The 20074-nt window shown below is 53.3% G+C and overlaps 8 protein-coding genes across 8 annotated transcripts; 4 read left to right on the forward strand and 4 right to left on the reverse strand.

Annotated features, from left to right (window-relative positions):
* Positions 1-1254: 1254 nt before the first annotated feature.
* On the forward strand, positions 1255-4551 carry J4E79_001292 (uncharacterized protein; the record flags this gene model as incomplete). Its single annotated transcript, XM_049350202.1, has 1 exon — positions 1255-4551. One exon carries the CDS (start codon positions 1255-1257, stop codon positions 4549-4551), a length of 3297 nt encoding a protein of 1098 aa, XP_049215361.1.
* A 109-nt stretch (positions 4552-4660) lies between these two features.
* Positions 4661-6314, reverse strand: J4E79_001293 (uncharacterized protein; the record flags this gene model as incomplete). The annotated part of the gene is made up of 2 exons (XM_049350203.1): positions 4661-5741; positions 5794-6314. The coding sequence occupies 2 exons, from the start codon at positions 6312-6314 to the stop codon at positions 4661-4663; spliced, it is 1602 nt and encodes a 533-aa protein (XP_049215362.1).
* A 704-nt stretch (positions 6315-7018) lies between these two features.
* J4E79_001294 (uncharacterized protein) lies at positions 7019-7835 on the forward strand (the record flags this gene model as incomplete). Its single annotated transcript, XM_049350204.1, has 2 exons — positions 7019-7335; positions 7391-7835. The coding sequence occupies 2 exons, from the start codon at positions 7019-7021 to the stop codon at positions 7833-7835; spliced, it is 762 nt and encodes a 253-aa protein (XP_049215363.1).
* Positions 7836-8086: 251 nt separating this feature from the next.
* On the reverse strand, positions 8087-8956 carry J4E79_001295 (uncharacterized protein; the record flags this gene model as incomplete). The annotated part of the gene is made up of 1 exon (XM_049350205.1): positions 8087-8956. The coding sequence occupies one exon, from the start codon at positions 8954-8956 to the stop codon at positions 8087-8089; it is 870 nt and encodes a 289-aa protein (XP_049215364.1).
* A 702-nt stretch (positions 8957-9658) lies between these two features.
* J4E79_001296 (uncharacterized protein) lies at positions 9659-11013 on the reverse strand (the record flags this gene model as incomplete). The annotated part of the gene is made up of 3 exons (XM_049350206.1): positions 9659-9897; positions 9949-10712; positions 10760-11013. The coding sequence occupies 3 exons, from the start codon at positions 11011-11013 to the stop codon at positions 9659-9661; spliced, it is 1257 nt and encodes a 418-aa protein (XP_049215365.1).
* A 2485-nt stretch (positions 11014-13498) lies between these two features.
* Positions 13499-15021, forward strand: J4E79_001297 (uncharacterized protein; the record flags this gene model as incomplete). The annotated part of the gene is made up of 6 exons (XM_049350207.1): positions 13499-13694; positions 13744-13766; positions 13832-14060; positions 14113-14212; positions 14269-14541; positions 14595-15021. 6 exons carry the CDS (start codon positions 13499-13501, stop codon positions 15019-15021), a joined length of 1248 nt encoding a protein of 415 aa, XP_049215366.1.
* A 1858-nt stretch (positions 15022-16879) lies between these two features.
* On the forward strand, positions 16880-18349 carry J4E79_001298 (uncharacterized protein; the record flags this gene model as incomplete). Its single annotated transcript, XM_049350208.1, has 2 exons — positions 16880-17318; positions 17370-18349. 2 exons carry the CDS (start codon positions 16880-16882, stop codon positions 18347-18349), a joined length of 1419 nt encoding a protein of 472 aa, XP_049215367.1.
* A 592-nt stretch (positions 18350-18941) lies between these two features.
* J4E79_001299 (uncharacterized protein) lies at positions 18942-19543 on the reverse strand (the record flags this gene model as incomplete). The annotated part of the gene is made up of 2 exons (XM_049350209.1): positions 18942-19285; positions 19333-19543. The coding sequence occupies 2 exons, from the start codon at positions 19541-19543 to the stop codon at positions 18942-18944; spliced, it is 555 nt and encodes a 184-aa protein (XP_049215368.1).
* Between the last annotated feature and the right edge of the window lie 531 nt (positions 19544-20074).

The following is a 20074-nucleotide window of genomic DNA, read 5'->3' on the forward strand; positions in this document are numbered from 1 at the left end:
CAGGTTACCCTTCGTCATCTGCGGACCAGGACGTTGAAGCCGAGCACCCTTGCTCAACGTACGTTTAAGAAGATTGCTGTGCCGCCATAGACAACACTCAGGCCGTTTCACGGAAGCGGTGCGCGATACCACACAAAGACGCAAATTGAAGACTGCATGGACGCAGTATCTATAGAAACTGCTGCTACACTTCGCTATCTGCTATGACACAGCCAGTCTGATACAGTTGCGACATTCGAGACCTACGCCCTCATCCGTCTGGCATACATTCTTCCACAGCCAGAACGCCAGATTGCTTTGCGCCAGCGAGTGAGGCCCGCGCCCTACCCAGCCCGCTGCAGTGGTTATAGCCCTGCGGGCACTTCTCTGGGCCTAATGGATGCTGCGCCGACTTCGCGACTCTGTACCCGCGAGGCTGCCCTCTTCTTTCTGGCCGACTTCCTCTTTTGCGCGATGATAACACAGACGATGCTGATAACTATAGCCGAGACTGATAACGTGGCTCCGATGATAACGAAGATGTAGGATCTGTCGCTCGCCATGTCTTCGGTAATGAGGGCACTCAGTGGTAATTTGATTTTGGAGGGATAATAAAGTGCAGCCATGACCCGCAAGAGGCACATGGCTTCTGATAAGTATGCAACTGGTGCATGCCGTTTGACGCTTACCATTTCGAACGGCACCGGGAGAGATACACGTTATGCTACCAGATAATTCCAACTGTTGGTTGTTCTGTTCGATGGTCGACTGCCCCAGACTACCACAAGCGCAATGCAAGTCCATCCGCATATGTTGTCATGGAGACCAAGCAGGACACTCGACAAATATTGCGCTCTATGTGACCGTTGTAGACATTCACACTGCTCTCTGATCTATGCGTCTGTACGTAGGAATTGTTGTGCTCCAGGTCGTTCAGCACTCCTGGGTCGCGATGGGGCTGACGTACGCCAAGCCTGATCATGCCCAAGCAAGCGTGGCCAGGTGCACGTGGACCCGCCGGCAAGCTACAGCGGCCTTACCCTTTCGGCTTACAACACGGTCCTTCCAGAACTACGCATCTTTCCGTGCATAGTCTTCCTTGCACCGTCAGAGTTTGAAGGGTGTGCAAAAGAAAGCACCAGGCTTGAGCCAGCTCCTGTCTCGTGCTGTCCGCATGCGCCACTACACGACCGACAAACCACGCCGTGACCGCTTGACAAGTCTTGCCTTATCACACTCGTTGACAGCTTCTATCCCAGTCACTAATCGCGCATAATGGAGAAATCGAAGTCGAGACTAAGTTCCCCCGAACGATCCAGCTCCGTCGCGTCCAGGCCTACAGCATCGCGCACTAGCAGTCAGGAGCAGCTGGATGATATCGAGAAGGCGTCGACTGCAGTCGGTAGCCCGCAGACCTCTCCGCTTGAGTTCAAACCCGAAGCCGATCTCGACAAATTACCTGGTCATGGAAAGCCACGAAGAGAGTCGGAGTCCACCAAATTTGGCGGTGAAGAAGAAAATCCCAACGTCAATGTCTCGTTCCACAGACCTTCCACTCCGTCCACAGTCCATAAAGTCAAGGGTTCGACCTACCAGAATGTCGGAGAGAGCGGTATTAAGAGAATGCACAAATTCTCGCTCTACGAAACCAGTACCCGCTTCTATCTCATTGGTGCCGACATTACCGACAGGCAGTTTCGCGTGCTGAAGATCGACCGGACCGCTGCACCTGGACATTTGAACATCTTTGAAGACGATATAGTGTATAATCGGCGAGAAATGCATCAGTTGCTCGATACGATAGCTGACGGCAACAAGGCTACAGGAGGGATGAAGTTGAAATGCAGCACATGGGGCCTGTTGGGCTTCATCCGGTTCACGGAGGCGTACTACATGTTACTGATATCCAAAAGATCGCAAGTAGCCATGTTAGGCGGTCACTACATTTATCAGGTCGATGGCACGGACATGGTGCCATTGACGACTGGATCAACATCAAGGTACCAGAAAGACCGCAATCCGGAAGAAGCGAGATTCTTGTCCATCCTCAACAACATGGACCTCACACGATCTTTCTATTTTAGCTATTCTTACAACGTGACGAGGAGCCTGCAGCAGAACATCATTCATCAACGGACTGCGCTTAGTGAAGGCATTTCCAACCCTGAACGCGATTTTCAAAATATGTTTGTCTGGAACCATCATCTCCTGAACCCTGCGCGAGACGCACTGAAGAACGTCTACGACTGGTGTCACCCAGTCATACATGGATACGTTGACCAATCTTCGCTGGATGTCTTTGGCCGACGAGTATACCTTACCATCATTGCCCGACGATCAAGGCATTTTGCCGGTGCTCGTTTCCTCAAGCGTGGAACGAACGATCTTGGATATGTCGCCAATGACGTCGAGACAGAGCAAATTGTGTCCGAGCAGACTACGACTTCCTTCCATGCTCCTGGACCACGCCTCTATGCGAATCCCTCTTACACATCTTACGTCCAGCACCGCGGTAGCATACCGTTATACTGGACGCAAGACAACACAGGTGTGACACCAAAGCCAGATATCGATTTGAACCTCGTGGATCCCTTCTACAGCGCAGCAGGACTGCATTTCGACAACTTGTTTGAGCGCTACGGTGCGCCGATCTACGTTCTCAACCTTATCAAAGCGCGTGAACGAACTCCGAGAGAGTCGAAACTGCTCTACGAATACAAGCACGCTATCGACTACCTCAATCAGTCGCTACCAATTGACAAGAGGATCATATATGAGGCTTTCGACATGTCAAGAGCAGCCAAAACCAGAGGACAGGATGTCATTGGCACGTTGGAGAACCTTGCTGAAAAGGTCTTGCGGAAGACAGGTTTCTTCCGCAACGGCGACAATGAGTATGATGCTCCTCAAGTGCAGAATGGAGTGGCGCGAACGAATTGCATCGACTGCCTAGACAGAACAAACGCTGCTCAGTTCGTCATTGGGAAACGAGCACTAGGTCGACAATTGCAAGCGCTTGGTGTCATATCCGGCAATACTGTCGAGTACGATTCGGACTGCGTCGAGCTGTTTACGCAGATGTTCCATGGTCATGGTGACACTATCGCCATCCAGTATGGTGGCTCGCATCTCGTCAACACGATGGCTACCTACCGGAAGATCAACCAGTGGCAAAGTAGTTCCCGCGATATGGTTGAGAGCTTCAAGCGCTATTACCACAACTCCTTCCTCGACTCACAGCGCCAAGAAGCATACAATCTGTTTCTGGGTAATTACGTCTACCGCCAAGGCCAGCCGATGCTATGGGATCTTTCCACAGATTACTTTCTTCACCACCAAAACCCACAAAACTTTCTCGAGCGCACAAGACGAGACTATATCCAGTGGTACACACATTCGAATCTTCAACAGCGCACACTACCACCTTCAATTATGCCAGCTCTGCCAACTGAGGAATCAGCATTCGACTTTATCAGCTTCCGTGATGATTACTGGCTTGAATACTACCGACCGTTGGCTATCTCGTCATATCTCAAGATCTTCGCTTTCCGTTTAGCCAAGCCGCGGCCAGGTCTTAGGGATGGAACGTATCCATCTCGTAAGGAGAACATGTCTCCGTTCGTCCCTCGCACGAAGCAACAGGATCACGACGCACAAGGAAGGGACGGCAAGAAGGCTCCTCGGAAAGGTGTGACCATCATTGACCCTTCGAGCGAGACTGAGTCCAAGCCCGATCATACCCCAGGCAACCGGAGGAGGGATCTGCACCTGAGCGCTACCTACGCAGAATCATCAGTCCGACATTCCATCCTTCGAGAATCGCACTTCGAAACGCACCCGCCAGCACCACCGCCGTCGGCATACCAATCGTTGGCCAATTCCATGTCCACGTCAACTGGGCTCTCATCTACCCTCAAACCCGGCTTCAAGCCCGCCAACAAAGCGCTTGTTCACCAGTGGACATTGACCCAGTTCTACGAGAACAGCATGAACCCATCGGTATCCTACAGCGAAGAGGAAGAATACGCCCGCTACATCGAACACCCACTTAACCTACCTCTAGTAGTCAGTAGCGAGATGCCCACCGCCGACGACCCCAGCGCGATGGAATTCTACGACTACCTTTCCATGACAGAAGGCAGCATTCCTGCGCCCAAGAACTTCGATGAAGATGGCGTTCAAATAACCCTCTCTGATCTACCTCGTCTAGACACCGAACTCGCAAACCAATCCTTCGCCCGCCCCATGACCTCCCAGTCCGTCAGCACGCCCTTCTCCCACGCGCCCTCTTACTCGTACCCGCACACGTACAATCTGCACCCGCACGTCTACGCGGATGTTCAGGAGCCGCCTCCACAGCCACAATCTACTGGGAGCAAGTTCCAAACACCAGAAGAGGATATCGAGGAGTTTGAAGAATTCCTGCGCGTGAAGGAGAATCCGTTGGATGTCGAAGAGGAAGATACGGCGAAGAAGAGATACAAAGCTTACCGGCAGTGGTTGAGAGGTAAGAGCTTCTTCAAGCAGAGTAAGGTTGATCCCGAGTGGCAGGCGCAGTTGCCTGTGCGGTAGTTGGGAAGGTTGTTCATGTTGGCATGGGGCTCGGTTTTGATTACTTGGAATGCATTTGAAGCTCATTGGCTATGTTCTGTCTGATCTACACGACTCTGCCCGTATACTCTTACACTATCTCGTCTGTCATGCCTGCAAGGACCCCGGCGCCAACGATGCCTCCATCCTTGGCCTCTTTGAGAGTGACTTGCTTGTTCTTGTTTGATGATGAACCTTCCTCGACAAGGACGTCTATCCATTGCTGGCATGTCTGCAGCCACTTTGGGTACTGTGATATAGTCCCTCCAGCGTATGCTATGACCAGTTCCTCGATTTCGCGTTTGCCCTTTGCACTGGTGCCGTTGCTTGGGGATTGTTGCTTGTCTAGCGCGACGTCACCCACACAGTTCAGCAGCCCGACACAAGCAGCAGCGATGAGAGCGGAAGAACGCTGTTGCACAGCCTCGGCGATGTCCCGTATCAGCTCCACCTTGTCGACGGTCCAGAAGAAGTCATCTGAGGACTCTGCGTCTGGGTATTTGCTTTCGAGCTCCCCTTGTACGATACGGCCGCCCTTTCGCGCAACGACTTCGGAAAGGAAGCGTGTCGGCAGGGCATTCTTCAGCATCAGTGATGACGGTATTTGTACGCCTTCCTCTTTTGACACGACGTCGACGAACACCAAGCGTACAATCTCACCGAGATACCGCCCGGAGGTCATGTATTCGAACGGTTGGAAGCCTGGTGCGTCGCTGTTGGCGTCTAGTGTCATGTCCCATGGTGTCTTGATGTTCAGGTCGACTAGCGGCTTGTCGGTGCCACGGATGGTCCACTCTGTGTTGATGACCACTGTTTCCGTAGCATCGGGATTTGGAAGTGCGCTTCTTTTGTCGGGGTGCAGATTCTCGGGCTTCATTGGTACGGTGGCATTGGTGCCAGTGCCGACGATGAGGCCCATGGCTACGCGGCTGTTGGGGGCCGCTTTGGCCGCATAGGCTAGAGATGCGAACGTCGCTACTGTGTCGTTAGTAATGGCTGCTACCCGTATCCTTGGCAGTTGTGACTTGGAGTGCTTGAGCTGATCTGATGTAGCATCTGTGTCACAGTATTGCGCATAGCCAGCCAAAAGCATCTTCCCCAAGTTCAGGTCCGATGTAATGGCGAATCCTTTGCCCATCGGTAGAAGAGTCGCTTCTGAAAGACGCGTTTGTCTATATGAGCTATTAGCGGGTGTTACGCTTAGTTTAGGAGGAGCTCACTTACGCCATCGGGAAGCTGAAAGTGATACCGAGCAGGATTTCGTCACCTAGAGGAGACGAGACGTCTTCTGTAGTCTCCTGTTCATTGAGAGCGTCCTTGACAACCTCAGCGATACAGTCACCAATCCAGGCAAACAGGTCCTCGGCTTGATCCATCTTCAAGTGATCCTCAATCGGCCAATTCTTGTCATGACTCCTCTTGATCTGTGAAAACACGTTCTCTCCAACGGTGCTGCTGCGTGTCCGCTCATCCTCTGGGCCGCCATCTGGCTCTCCGATTAGCTCAACGAAGCCGACTCTCAGATTCGTGCCACCAACATCGATGCTCAAAAATTTGCCCTTCTCTTTGCCCGTGGGGAGCGCCGTGACTGGCGTGACTAGGAAGTGCTCAGTGGAGGATTTGGCGAGGTGAGTATAGGTAGCCGAGAATTGGAGCGCCAGATCAAGCAAAGTGCTCGTATTGATAAAGCCGGTCAAAGCTTGAATCGCAGCCGGCGCAGCGTCCTGGTGATCATCCGACGCCATGCTTCGGGTCGGTACCTGGCTCAGGAACGGGTCTTGGGTGACGATGCAGGGCTGCTGTCACATGTATTATGGAGGCGAAACGGGGATTGGGTGCAGCCTTGCCGGTGGCAGAAGAAGACGATATGTCTAAAGGTGGGGTATTAGAATGTTAGAAAGAGTCATTCCATCATGAGCGAAAGAAGCGAAAGGAAAACGAGAGGCGTAAGATTGCAAGCGTTACGCGCGCAGCAGATCAGTCGTTCATGAGGTAGGATCCGTGTAGCCCCTCCGAAGCTCGGTGTTACATTCGTGTAGAACGCCACACGGCTACAGCATGACGGCTAATTGTTACGCCGTGCTCTGCTGCCTCCTCGGCTCTTTCCACGTGTTGGGAGCGAGGAGGCAGATTGTGGGTAAGGCGTCACGTCATTGAAGAACGCGTCTTGACGACTTCCTCGACGCTCACAAGATGTAGAGTTTAGATTGTTTTGTTTTTGCCTGAGCCCTAGATCCGCCACTCATAGCCTTGACACGTTAGTCGACACGCTATCAGCAGTAACCCGAACGCCTATCAGTCCATCTCTTGCCGCATTCGACTTCGTCCATCCCATTACAAGCGCATTGTGTCCAGCAAGCCAGTCCAGACCACCAACCACCTATCACGAAATTCCCCTATACGAGACGCTACATAAGAGCCGCAGTCTACCCCGACGCCATCCCGCGCAATGGAAGAAAAGGCGCCCCTCCTCCCCAACTCGCACGTCGATGCAAACGCGCCGCCGCCCGACGAGACCATGGTATCGCGCAAGACGAGGAAGACACGGCTGCAGATGGCGGCCGTCGTGCTGGTCTTCAGTCTGTTCTTGCTGGCGCGCCAGTTCACCTGTATGGACTTACATGATGAAGCCGACACCAAAGTGCCAGTAGACGTGCACATCATGTCCAAATGCCCGGATGCGCGGGACTGCCTGAAGAAGCTCGTCCTGCCCGCCATGGCCAACGTGTCGGACAAGGTCGACTTCCGGCTGAGCATGATCGGAAGGTACGTCTTGCTACCCACGCGGAAGGTGCAGACCACGTAGCTGACAGACACGCAGCCTAACAGCAGACGACGGCGTCGAATGTAAACACGGCCAAACCGAATGTCTGGGCGACATTGTCATGCTCTGCGCCGCATCCGAGTACCCCGACCCTAAACTCTACCTTGGCTTCACGAACTGCCTCACCACCGATTACGCCGAGATACCCGCTCGCTCCCTCATCGAAGACTGTGCGCTGGAACACGGCCTAGACTTTGGCGTGCTGAACGATTGTATGAGCAAGGAGAACGGCGCATATGGCATGGGCCTGCTGCGGGACAGCGTACAGCATAGTAGCGATGTTGGCGTCACAACGAGTTGTACGGTCAGACTGGACAGCAAGGTGCGGTGCGTGACCGATGGTGGCAAGTTCAAGGACTGCGAGGGTGGAGATAAGCCTGAGGATCTCATCCGGGATATTGAGAGACTATACGACGAGGCACAGGGCTGGACATATTCTTAGACATACGATTTGAGCAATTTGGGCATTTGGTTCTGGCGTTTGGTTTGAGCGGCTCCTACACGCATCGTAGATTGATAGATATACCCAACATACCTCATTTTTCTTGTCACAACACTTGGCAATGCGAAGATTTTTGAAGTCTTGATTTCATAATTTCAATACGCCTCCCATGCGCGGAAGACCTAACCAGTGCAGATGATAAACTCCAATGCTAAACATGCACAAAATGCCTCCCACTTTCTCACTCTACTCTATTGGAACTCGCCGAACTCGCCGTCATCAAAGCCCAAGTCCTCCGCCGTCTGTTTCGGCGGCGTGAAGTTCGCAGCGTCAAAGTTCTGCCTACTTCTCCTCCGCTCCTCCTTGACACTCTTCGCGCTGGGCGGCGGAGGCAGGAACCCAGGTCCTCCACCCCCACTTCCCGGCGGCGGCTTTATGCTGAATAGCGCATCTTGCTCGCTCTTGCGGTCGCCCTCGTCGTTCTTCTCGCCGCCCTCGTGTGATCTCGACCGCCTCCCCTTCAAGCCACCCAGATTTATCGATATTGTCTCGCCGGCCTTGAGACTGAAGTCGCGTTTCGGTTCCTCGGCGACGGGCGTTTGTGCGGATTTGGAGGAGCGCGATGACGACGACGCTGCGGGGTTTTGCTCAAAGCCCAGTACGCGACGGGCGTCTTGCAGCGCAATGCTGAAGTCGAAGGCTTCGCTGCGTTCCTCGAAGCCCATGCCCAGTATTGCTTTTCTCCCCTCGCCTACGACGGTGATGGCGAAGAAGCGGCTGCTGTCCAATGCCTGTTCTACTGTCCTCTCACTTGTGTAGGGTGCTGCGGCGAACAGATCTCCCGTCTTGGGGTCCTCTAGCAGGAGGGTGGTTGTGACCTTCTCCTCCGCATCCTCGTTGCTTTGTTGCTCCTCATTGGACGGTATTGAGGTTTCGACGACGCGTAATCGGGCGGTGAAGATTTGGAGCTTGTTGTTGTCGGCTGTCCAGGTCGACGCTTGGTAGCCTTTGGTAGAGGTTGCGGGCGGGATTTGGTAGATGTGGACTTTCGGCGCGAGGTAGAGGATGCGTTGGATGGCGGTTGAAGGGAGGGGCTCGCCGGTTAGAGGATCGACGTTCATGATTGATGGACTATTGGGCTCTGCGGGGCCTTTGTGTTGTCAAGTTATGCTGTCTGGTAGGTGCGTAATGCTTTGCGACAGTTGTTGTGCTTTGGGCGTCCCCTGGATCTAGAAAGTTGGGGGAGCTATAATCTTAGCGGGGTAAGGCTTCCTTGAACTCTGCAAATCCCACGACGCTGGATCCTAAATGCCAATAACCTTCGAGGGCGCTCCGATTCAGGGTGGCTGTAATCTCAAACAGCGTTTGAAACGGGCGTGGTCGGAGGGATTGGAGGACATGATTGCCCTCGATTCTTCTCCAGTCGGTGATGCGTTGGCACTGCAGGGTCTCCGCGCTTTGGATGGAGAGACCCCGCCCATTCATATTCGTTGCGGGACATATGCAGCCCAGGTAAGGTGACCGCTTAGCGCTGCGGAACATGCGTTAGATCGCCTTAGTTTCCTCCATCTTTTGGGATGTGACGATACGCGATGCTTGTGCGGTCTGTAGCAGGCTTAGGTATAACCGTACATCCATCGTCACGCGCTCGGTTGCAGAGTAAGGCGACGAATCATCTCAATGGAAGTCTATTTTATTGTCATGAGATACGCATGGTTGGTCTATTTTTGAGGTCAACAGCAAACCGACTCTAGCCCGCCGTCCAAAAATATCGTGCACGAGTCAAGTATATACAGGAAGGAAATCGAAGACAAAAGCCGCGCCTAGATGTAGGTGTAGCAGAAAGGTCCGCCCATGGTGCTCATCGCATCAGCAACAGTGATGTTTCCGGGATAAGCGTATCCGAGATCCATGGAGTCGGTGAGCTTGGTCGCAGGGGCGGTGGGGTCACCGAGGGCGATAGTTCCGTAGATGGCGTTAGTCCTTTCCGCGGGGTTTACGTTCTGCCATGACCACCACACACGGTCGATCTGGGCGTGATGGAAGTAGAAGTATGGGTCACCTGTTCATTGTTAGCCCAGAACACTCGTGAACGGGGGCAGGGAATACATACCAGGAGAGGTGAAGAAATCAGAACCGGGGTCTCCGCCCACGGTGAAGTGACCAGCAGTGTGCACACCCATGAAGTTGTTGGAAAATGCGTTCTCACCACCTTGCATGTCGTACCAGAAGGTCTTCATGTCAGGGCTGTTCAGAAGTTTGACGACCATCTCATCGTTGGTCCACTGGCTGGAAGACCAGGAAGAAATGTCACGCTTCAGGCAGCGAGGGTTGTACGCGACTCCCGCATTGGGATCAGCGAAGTCAGCGATAGGGTTGGGAGGCGTGCAGAGTGAGTCGGTGAAGACAGGACCAAGGTTGACTGACCAATCCTTGAAAGGACCAGACGTCACACAGCCTCCGCCGGTGCCCTTGGGGATCTTGATCTTAATCTCGAGGTTGGATGGAATACCGTAGAACGTTTGGTTGCTGCAGCCTGCATCTCCATTACCGCCCATTGAGGTATCGGAGCCGTCTAGAACAGGGCTCTTCGTTGGGTCGTCAGCCCATCGTGGCCAATTGTAGTATGGCTGGTAGCCCTTGTAACCGCACTCGTCACGGAGAGTTTTCTCGTAGGCATAGGTAAAGTAGCGGTGCCATGGAAGGAAGTTGCCAGTGTTGTGGATGGCGAATGTTTGCTTGATGTGAGTAGCAACAAAGTCATCGTATCGGTTCCGGCAACCCGGGCACTCAGACGCGGGCGTCTTAGGGGGTAGCTTGGAGATACACTGAACAGCGTTGATGTAGTCTTTCTTCTCCGATTCAGTAAAAGTCACCCTGTGCATGTTAGCTAGCAGTAGAAAATTGAACTGCAACGGACTTACCATTCCTTGCGAACAATGATGTTCGTGGGGTTGCACTTCTTGAATTGGTCAGGCTTCTGCGTAGCCTGGAAGATCTGCTGATTGATGGCAGCAATACCCGCGTACACATCAGCTTGCAGGATCTTTGGTCCGGGGAGGTTTGGAGAGACATTCTGTCTCTTGTCGAATGAGACAGCCGGAGAGGCCTCTTCCAACGATGGAATAGCACTGGCTAGTGCTGCAGGTGCAAGCCAGAAGAGTGCAGCGGTACGCATGATGGCGTTTCGAACCGGTTAAAAATGGATGATCGACTGTCTTGAGGGGCTTGAAGGATGAAGACGATGGATTGACTGAAACGGTCGAAGACGTTGAATAAGGTTCCGGGTGAGCGGCCGTCTGAGCTAGCTACTACTGTATTAATATTAGGAGATGGGGGAGGCGTAGTCAAAATGTGGCGATGCCCTGGCTAAAGTTTGGAGGCCGCATGCGTGTTCAAATACTCGCAGGAGGTACCTTACCACTCGCCCCATCTAGTCTAATAACAGTCCAACATAACTGTGCCGTACCAAATCGTGCTGTCTACAGACCCATCAACTCGGTTTGTTGATTCCGGGTGGCCATTGAGTCAGTTGGGTGGCCCTTGGGCTTATGCCATACTGAAGTTTTATTCGCCCGGTATCCGGCAAGCGTTTGAAAGGGTTGGACAACCTCCTTTGTGCGCGATCTATTACCGAATAGGCATCTGGAAAATGCCGAGTTCGCCTCGAAGGATCCGATGAGGCGTTTCCTAAACTCCGCTACACGTGGGTTCGCATGAGTCTCGCCCCTAAATGTAAGTGGAAAGAAGATGTACGACCGGAATTGACACCTGTAACTGAATGCAAGATGCGTTAGCGGCTCAATTTGATTGGATGCTGGATTTTCGGGGTTCTCGGTTACGGGTTTATGAAGGTAGTCGAAGGATGCTGTAGGCGGCCTGGTGTAAGCGGCTGAACGAGGAGCATCTCGAGCCGTGTGGGCCGGCAAATTCATCCAAGATGGCTGTAGCTTTCCACAGAGGGAAGCGCACCGGCACGCAGGCAACTCCCGATAAGAGTGCCGACTGGATGTACCGACATCGTGTTGCTTTCCTTGAAGGGTTTTGCTTCTCGATCCGATGAAGGTGTTTGATCGCGGAAGAGAGCGAACACATCGCAGCGCGATCTTAGCAAGATCTTGATGCTTGACCATAGCCAAGTGCCACTTTATTTTACCCGGCCGCATCGTGCGAAGCCCGCTGTCCGGGTGCGGAACTCACGGGAAGAGCCCTAGGTTCATGGCGGATAACTGCTGTTTTGTGCTTATGGTCCGATGGAGAGCGCCAGATCGACCAGTCAATGGCTGGTATAGAAGCTCTGATCATCGCTCGTGCTTAGGCAGAACGCATTAAGGTGGCTAATAACAGTCTTGCTCGGAGACCCTGTCGATTTTGAGGAGTCTGGAGTTCTGGTGCTCCAGCTCTGAACGGGAGGGGAATAAGGTCCACGGGCCGCGAGAACACGCTATGGCCGGATAATTCCAGGGCACGCCGCGGAGGCGGCAGCGGCAGCGGCAGCGTGAACGTCTAGCGCCCGGCCGACCACCAATCCGTTTACTCATCTCACATGTTACCACCTACATCGTCTGCGGCAGGTCCGGACTTCGCTTACTCGACCTTGCTCGCGTGCCGCGACGCTCGCACTTTCATTACCAATGGCTTTGGTATGCGAAAAGCAAGCAGTACGCATTGACACGAAAATATCACACACCATTGTCCGACGTACTCAAACTGCGTCCCATTCGTGGCCAATGGGCAGAAGACAGCAATCACGGTCAGTCGTACAGGAACGTTGGGCAATATGGAAGGAAGAAGTCTGAGACTTCCCGATGACTAGGATGTGTTCGTTTACACAACGTGCAGCAGTCTCCATCTCCGTGCGTAAAACGACAATCGTCTTGACTAAAATCCATGACCAGGACGCCTGACAAATAGACCGAAGAGGAAAGTCGCTACGAACTTCAATAGTCCTTCAGTAAAACATCGCGTTCTCGTTCAGCCCGCGTTACTTCGATGCGCAGTAGGTGTACCTGCATAGCCTCCAACTCAGGCTATCCTCCGAGCAATATCTGTGAGAGGGCGGGCTTCGAAGTCCGTCTTCCTATAGAAGCATTGATCATCCCGACTCCATATTTTCCTTGTCAACGATCGTGGCTTTAACCATGAATGACTGAGTGGACGGTACGGACCGCCCGCGACGTTGCGTGGTGGACAGGAAGACTGTGTCATCAAAACGTTCCGCGCAGAAGGCTTTTGTATGAGGAACCCTTCGCGCGTGCTACCACATTTATCTTGAAGCCGAAGACGTAGCAGTTGCGCGGCACATCGAAGGATGAAGGATTAAAATTCGTACTCACAGAGCCGCTGGTCGTCACGAGAGTGGTCAGTTTGCCATGAGAAACGCCATTCCGGCTATTCGCAAGCTGCACGATCCTGCCGAGCCGCCATGTCGACATTGAAGTGGCGGCCCATGCATGTACGACGAGCTGTTACTGGCCTAAACCAGGACTGTTTGAGATGTATGTTCGCTTGTGTGCGGTTCGGGTTTACACAGTGTGCATGTGCCTAAGTGCTACTCTGGAGAAGCCCGCAGGAAGCGCTGCTGAGCAATACTCTAATAGTCTGGGGACCTACTTCCAAGACATACGATCTTGCCATCACTTCCAATCCGCGCAACCACCAACATGGAGTATCACGCTATTGTTGCGAGACAGGCTGAGGGCTTACCCGTGATGCCAGCGCGATCACCAGAGTACATGGCCGAGAATCAAGCTGGACGCTTGATGGCGGTGGAAGGTTCGTTGTTCGCGCTGTCGACGAGCGCTATACTCTTGCGATTCTATGTGCGGCTCTTCATGCTAAAGACATTTGGCTGGGATGGTATGCATGATCCATTCGCATTTGTATCAAACAGAACTGACTGAAACAGACGCTATGATGGCGATTGCATTGGTGAGTCGCCATGCTCATACATGAACTTGCTCGAAGGGAGCTGGTTGCTAATCGTCACTTCACAGGCTCTAAGCTCCACCACCCTGGGCTTATTCCTGAAGGTCATTGACCTGGGACTTGGACTACATGCTGAAGCCTTTCCACCCGAGAACGTATTATCCTTCTTCAAAGTTATGTACTTCTACTCGATCTTCATCATCGCTGCATACAGCTTCATCAAGCTTTCAATCGGATTCTTCTTGTTACGGCTCGCGGACCGAACAAAGTGGCGTCCATTTCTCATTGCCATGTTGAGTAAGTCTGAATGAGCTACGTGGTAAGAGATAAGCAGCTAACATGCGATCAGTCTTCATTGGTGTGTTCACCATTGGTTCGACATTCGCCATCATCTTCCAGTGCATTCCGGTACAAGCGGGATGGGACTTCAACATGCGTCCGCCGACAGGGTAAGCTCTTCACTCACTTCCAGTAACATTTGAGAACAGCGCTAACGTGTCTTTAGAACTGCGAAATGCTACGATTCTGGTATCTTCAAAAACGTCGGCGTCTTCAACTCTTCAGTCAACATCGCCACTGATCTGCTGTTCGCCCTCATCCCCATCCCGATGGTGTGGAAGCTACAAGTTACGATCCAAACGCGCATAGGTCTGGCAGTCATCTTAAGCTTGGGTCTCTTCGCCTCTGCAGTGGCCATCTACAAGACGCCAATGCAGTACAACTTCTTCAAGATAACCGACTGGTCCGGCGATGGAGCATGGTACTACATCTGGCAACAGTACACACTTCCTCTTTCCTGCCTACATTCCACTTCGACTAACACTCTTACAGAGTCGAGATGCACGTAGGCATCATCGCCGCATGCCTCCCAACCATGAAGCCCCTCTTCGCGAACTTCTTCGGCCAAATGCGTTCTCTCGCCACCAAAGGTCGCACCACTGGCAACAGTACACCTTTCCGCTCCAATGGGTACATGAAACACGATGACATGCGTCCCAGTAACGCATACGCCATGAGGAACATGTCTGGAGGCTCACAGTCGACGGCACGGGATCCGTACTCCGAGGATACCGTGCTGGGCAAGGACACGTATACCTGCGAGGCTTCACGAGGAAGAGCCTTGAGTAGGCCCAAGAGTCTCGCGGGCGAGAGCGACGATAGTATCTTGGAGCATGAGGTCAATACCGGAGAGAGGCGCAGTGTGCTTCCTAGAGGTATGACTATCGTGAGGACTACTGAGGTCAACATTTCCAGATAGTGTGGGTATGTGAGTTGTAGGGACGCAGCTGAGGTCGTTGCTGCTGCATGGCGTTACGAGAGATACCCTGGTAAAAGCACTGACGGTCGCGCAATGTTTGTATGAGTATGGAATAACGGTTATTTGGTATGTAGCACATCTGCTTGGATAAGCACTTTCATAAGATTCTAGTCTATCGTGTAGTCGTGTCTATGGTCTTTCTATGTCGTCCAACCTTTTCGTCTATGATAATCCTAAGGGATCTAATCCATCTTCACATGGATTCGTCCGCGCCGCAGCCACTGCCGTGCGCACATCATCAGGAGGATTCGGTGTCTACTGCGCCGCAGCATAGACGGACCCAATTCCCAGTTTGTTGGGTGGATCTTCGCGAAATTTCCGAGCTTCCACTTATTTCGCCGTCTGAACGTCGATTCCAGCAGCGCCGCTCTTGTACGCCTCGTAGCCTTCCTTGGCGGCCGCCTGGACAGTGGTCTTTCCCTCAACGATGCTCTTGCACTTGGCCAGGATGTTGGACCAATCCTCGAAGACTGTGAATGGCACATCCTCGCGCGCGCAGTAGCTGATCAGGTCGTGACCCTTCTTGGCGAAGAGCAAGTCAGTCTCGCGGGCTGCAGAGAGATCGGATACACCGTCACCGGCGTAGAACATTGTTGGTCGGAGGTTCTCGGGTAGGCTCGAGTACTTTCGCAGTTCAATAGACTTGTCGTGGCCAAAGCCAGACTCAGGGTGCTTGAACAGGATCTGCCATCCACCCTCCTCGTTGATGTTCTTGCCTTCCCGTGCGCCGACGTGGTTGCCCAGGACTTGCATCTTGCTTGCATCTGGTCCAACCAGCTTCTCCAAGAGCGCCTTGATGACTGGCTCCATGCCCGAGCTCAGCACTACGACTGGGATGTTGTTCTCCAGCGACCATTCGAAGAAGCCCTTGAAGCCAGGGTCCAGCTTGATGTTGTCGACGAGGTACTGGATACATTGGTCGTAGGGCTTTGTGACGCTGTCCATCATGTCGCGGAAGGAGTCGCGGAAGGAGATTTCGTTGTTGAGGCACGCGATGTTTCCCGCGCGGCGCTTGTCGCGGCCGTAGCCAATGTTGTCGGTCATGAAGTCATTAGAGTCTTGGAGGGTGATTGTGCCGTCGAAGTCGGTGAAGAAGATGAACTGTGCTTGTTAGTTGAGATGTACCAATCGTGTCAAAAGGGTTATACCTTGGGGTCACTCTTCATGGCAGGCAATTGTGCCAGATCGATCTGTGCTGAACCCATGTTGGAATACTAAACGAGCGACTACGGTGCTGGTTTACGGTGGAGGTGTGAATGTAGGAGTGAGAAGCACCCCGCCAGATATCAACACCATCTAAAAGATTAGGCCAGAGGCGCTAGGAAACCCTTAATCGGAATGCCGGCAGTCTGCAAATAAGGGACGGGTTGCTAGAGCTGAGAGGGCCAGTCACCGTCATGCCGCAACCCCACGCGCCTTGGCACGTCAGCGCTCGCTGCGACGCCGCCCGCCCGCTTCGGGGGTCCGCATTTTGGCGCATTTTCGTCATTCGTCATCCAGCTCAGGCGCTCTCCATGTGAGGGCAGAGACAAGAATGAGGCCACTGCTTCAGCATGCTTCACGCTCGCTTATCGCCAGTACGGTAGCTCCTTCTTCGCGTTCTTTCAGCAATGTCGCTCGCAGCGCATCGTCGGTATGCTGGAGTTATAGGTATCGCACAGCTTCTGGTGCGCAGAGGTGGGATGGAAGGACACAATTGAGCGCCAACGTATCCGCGAATCGGTCGCGGCGTGCCTTTACAAGCTCGACAAGATGGATGGAAGAAGGGAAACCGCCCAAGTCGTCGGATCCTATCGCAATGCCACCGCCCGCACACGACGCGAATCCTATCCAGCAACCTCCAACCAAGCTATCAGCATCCACACCATCGCCAGAAGATCAGGAGCGGCTAGAGCGAAGACTCAACGCTCTGCTAGAGGATCAGAAAGCTATCAAGAGAGCAGCCGAGACTTCGGTGGCTGCATTGACGGATACCCCCGTCCCCGAGGTTAAAGAACCACCTCCACAAGAGCCGGAACCACCCAAGAAGGACGAGTCCCTGGACAACATTGCTCGCGTGCCGGATGAACACCTGCCTTCGCACCAAGAGAAGCAGAGATGGAGTCTTTCCAAGCGCTTCTCCGAGGCCATGGATGAGCTGCTGCCGAAGCTTGCTGTGGTCACGCAAAAGGTCAACACATACACTGGCACCGACTACTCTGGGGTAGAGGCACTCAGGAGGGAGATCAAGGAGCAAGGTACATACACAAATCGCCTACTATGACGATGCGACAGCTGACACCACACAGAGAAACTCGTCAAAGCCCGCCGCTCAGCCATTGATTCCGCCAAACAAGCCCTCGACACCGCCCTTGCCCACCAAGCTACCTCGCAGAAAGAAGTCGTCGCTCTCCTTGAACGCAAGCATTCCTGGTCAAACGGCGATCTCGAACGCTACATGGCTCTCATCCGCTCCGAACACATCAACGACCAAGCCGTTCGCGAAGCCAAAGACGCCGTCGCAAACGCCGAGAACGCTTTGGAGGATGCGCGAGCACAGCTAGAGAAGAGGGAACGTGCACAATACCATGAAGAGCAAATATGGAGTGATACTATCCGAAGGAACAGCACATGGGTTACGTTTGGCCTCATGGGTGTCAACATCTTCCTGTTGTTATTGAGTCTGGCCATCTTGGAGCCCTGGCGGAGGAGGAGGATGGTCAGGGAGATCAAGAATACGTTGGAGGCACACCAAAAGCTTGCTATGGATGCCGCCGCACCATCGGTCGGTGCTGCAGCAGTCGCACCCGCGTCAGCCTCCCGAGGTCTGACGGCGATTGAAGAGGAGATCGACCGGGTCGTTGATCATACCGATGCACCTGCAAAAGTCTCGGCGCCTGTAGTATCTGAGGTTATTGAGGAGTCGCCAACAGCTGGCAACATTGGATCGCCAGTCGAAGCGGATCTTATCCCAGAGGTCGTCCCTGAGGCAGCTGTTGACCCACTGCCTACCTCTGCAGTTCCGGAAGCCGAGACTATCACCCCGGAAGAAGAAGCTCTAACACCCGAGGAACGCATAGCTGTCGCTGAAGAAAGCGCACCATCTCACGCCGCTCCTCGCTCCAAACTGGAAAGCTTGCAGCAAAAGGCGAGCTTCATAGCACACGACATTGTGAGCGATCGCGTTATTTCGATGCGACGAATCGACTACACGAGCGCTATTCTTCAGGGTGCTGCGGCGGGAGCTGTTATCACGGCGAGTATAATCGCTATGCTGAGACAGAACTAAGGGTCTGCGTTTTGTACGAATAGACACATGTATCAAAAATGTATATAATTCATCTTGTGGGGTATTGCTACCTGCTTGATCGCTTTGTAGCCGTACCGTTCCATCCTTTCTGTCGAGATCCTTTCGAAGATGTACCTATTGTTCCAAGAACTTGCTAGTGAGATGGAGAGCGGTGTATGCCTGTGAGCTCCATTCTTGGACTACAGGGTTACCTATTCAGGTTATAATATCGAGAGGAGAGATGGTTCCTTTGCTGAGCCCGAGCTTGCCTATTCAATTACGTATAGAGTATACGTGGGCTGAGTCGAGACGCCTTCTACCAGAGGGATACGGCCGACGATAGTGAGTATACGTATCGCTCGCACTGCAGCTGTCGGAAGCCGTGTGTATTACCAAGTATGCGGCGTGATATCGCATCTTCCCTCCTGAGCCCAGTACGCTTTCGCTGGGAGGGTCATAGGTGGTTATGCCCAGTACGGAGGCACAGACAAGGTGCGTCGCCGAGCATGCAGGGGCGTGCAATGATGGTACCCGCTATCCAGTAGGCTCGACATAGTAGATGGGAGAAGCATGACGAAGATGCGGCATGCGCCTACTCGCTCATGTCCTCGCTCTCATTTCCGTCGTCTACTCTGGCAAGCACTTCGCTCTCACGCTGTCTCTCTTTATCCGCGGCCTTCTCTACACTTTGTAGCATCGGCAGCTCTCCAGCACCATCCCACGCTCTTGCTCTCTTGATGATATGTTGTGACTGTCGGATAACCTCCTCTTCCGCTTTCTTGATCGTGCCGCTAACCCTTACGACTCTGATTACGACAGGTGTATCGAGGGGTTTGGGGAGGTGGGTAATGTATGTGAGGGCTGCCCAGACCATTTCGTAGTGGTCTCGCGGACATCGTATTATGGCCGTGCTTGTCGAGGGGGAGTAGTAGTTGACTGCTATTCGTTAGTAAGGCGATTATGAGGCTCAGAGGATTGCGCACCTTTCAGACCCGAAGAAACCATACCCGAACCATAGTCGCCGAATAAGTCTTCGACTCCATCTCGTATCATGCGTACAATGACGCCCTGTTTGAGAGCATCAGGCGTTGGCGAGTAAGTCTGGATGACATCTGGGAGTTGCGTCTTGCTCTTGGCGGGAGGCTCTGGATATAGGAAGTTGACCACCAGGTAGCGATTCTTGACGCGAACCATCTTGCGTGAAAGTTATATCCTAGCTGTCTGTGTAACCGTGCTGTATGCGCGCGCCGAGCAGTGTGGGGTGTCGAGGTGCAGCGCAAACGGAATCACCCAAATAAAAAAGTGACAGGCAGATCCTTGACGCGACGCGATCGCAACCACCACAATTGAAAGGAGAGCAGTCCTCGCAATTGGTACTCGCGACAATTCTCTCGCACGCGCAAGCAGACGCCAAAGCGACTAAAATCACAAGCAACGCCCCATTCAGTCAATCTCCATCGCAAGCGCGATCCACGCATTAGCGCATCAGGCGTGAACCGGCTTGGCTATGACGCACATGGCTAGAGGCAGCATCCCCAGCTTTAGTGGCTCTCCTTCCGCAGCTGCACCCTCACAGCCAACGGCTACTATCACCACTCAAGGCCCACTCCATCACAACGACCTAGTCTCACGAGGCCTCATCGCCCTTTCGAAAGCCCCTTCCAACCCCAAGTCGCGCAAACGAGCGAGAGCACCCCCAGCTAAGCGCAGAAGCCCTGGTCTTCC

The sequence above is a fragment of the Alternaria viburni genome, assembly GCF_023758015.1.
Source record: "Alternaria viburni strain BMP 2772 chromosome Unknown scaffold_2, whole genome shotgun sequence".
In the NCBI taxonomy this organism is placed as follows: domain Eukaryota; kingdom Fungi; phylum Ascomycota; class Dothideomycetes; order Pleosporales; family Pleosporaceae; genus Alternaria; species Alternaria viburni.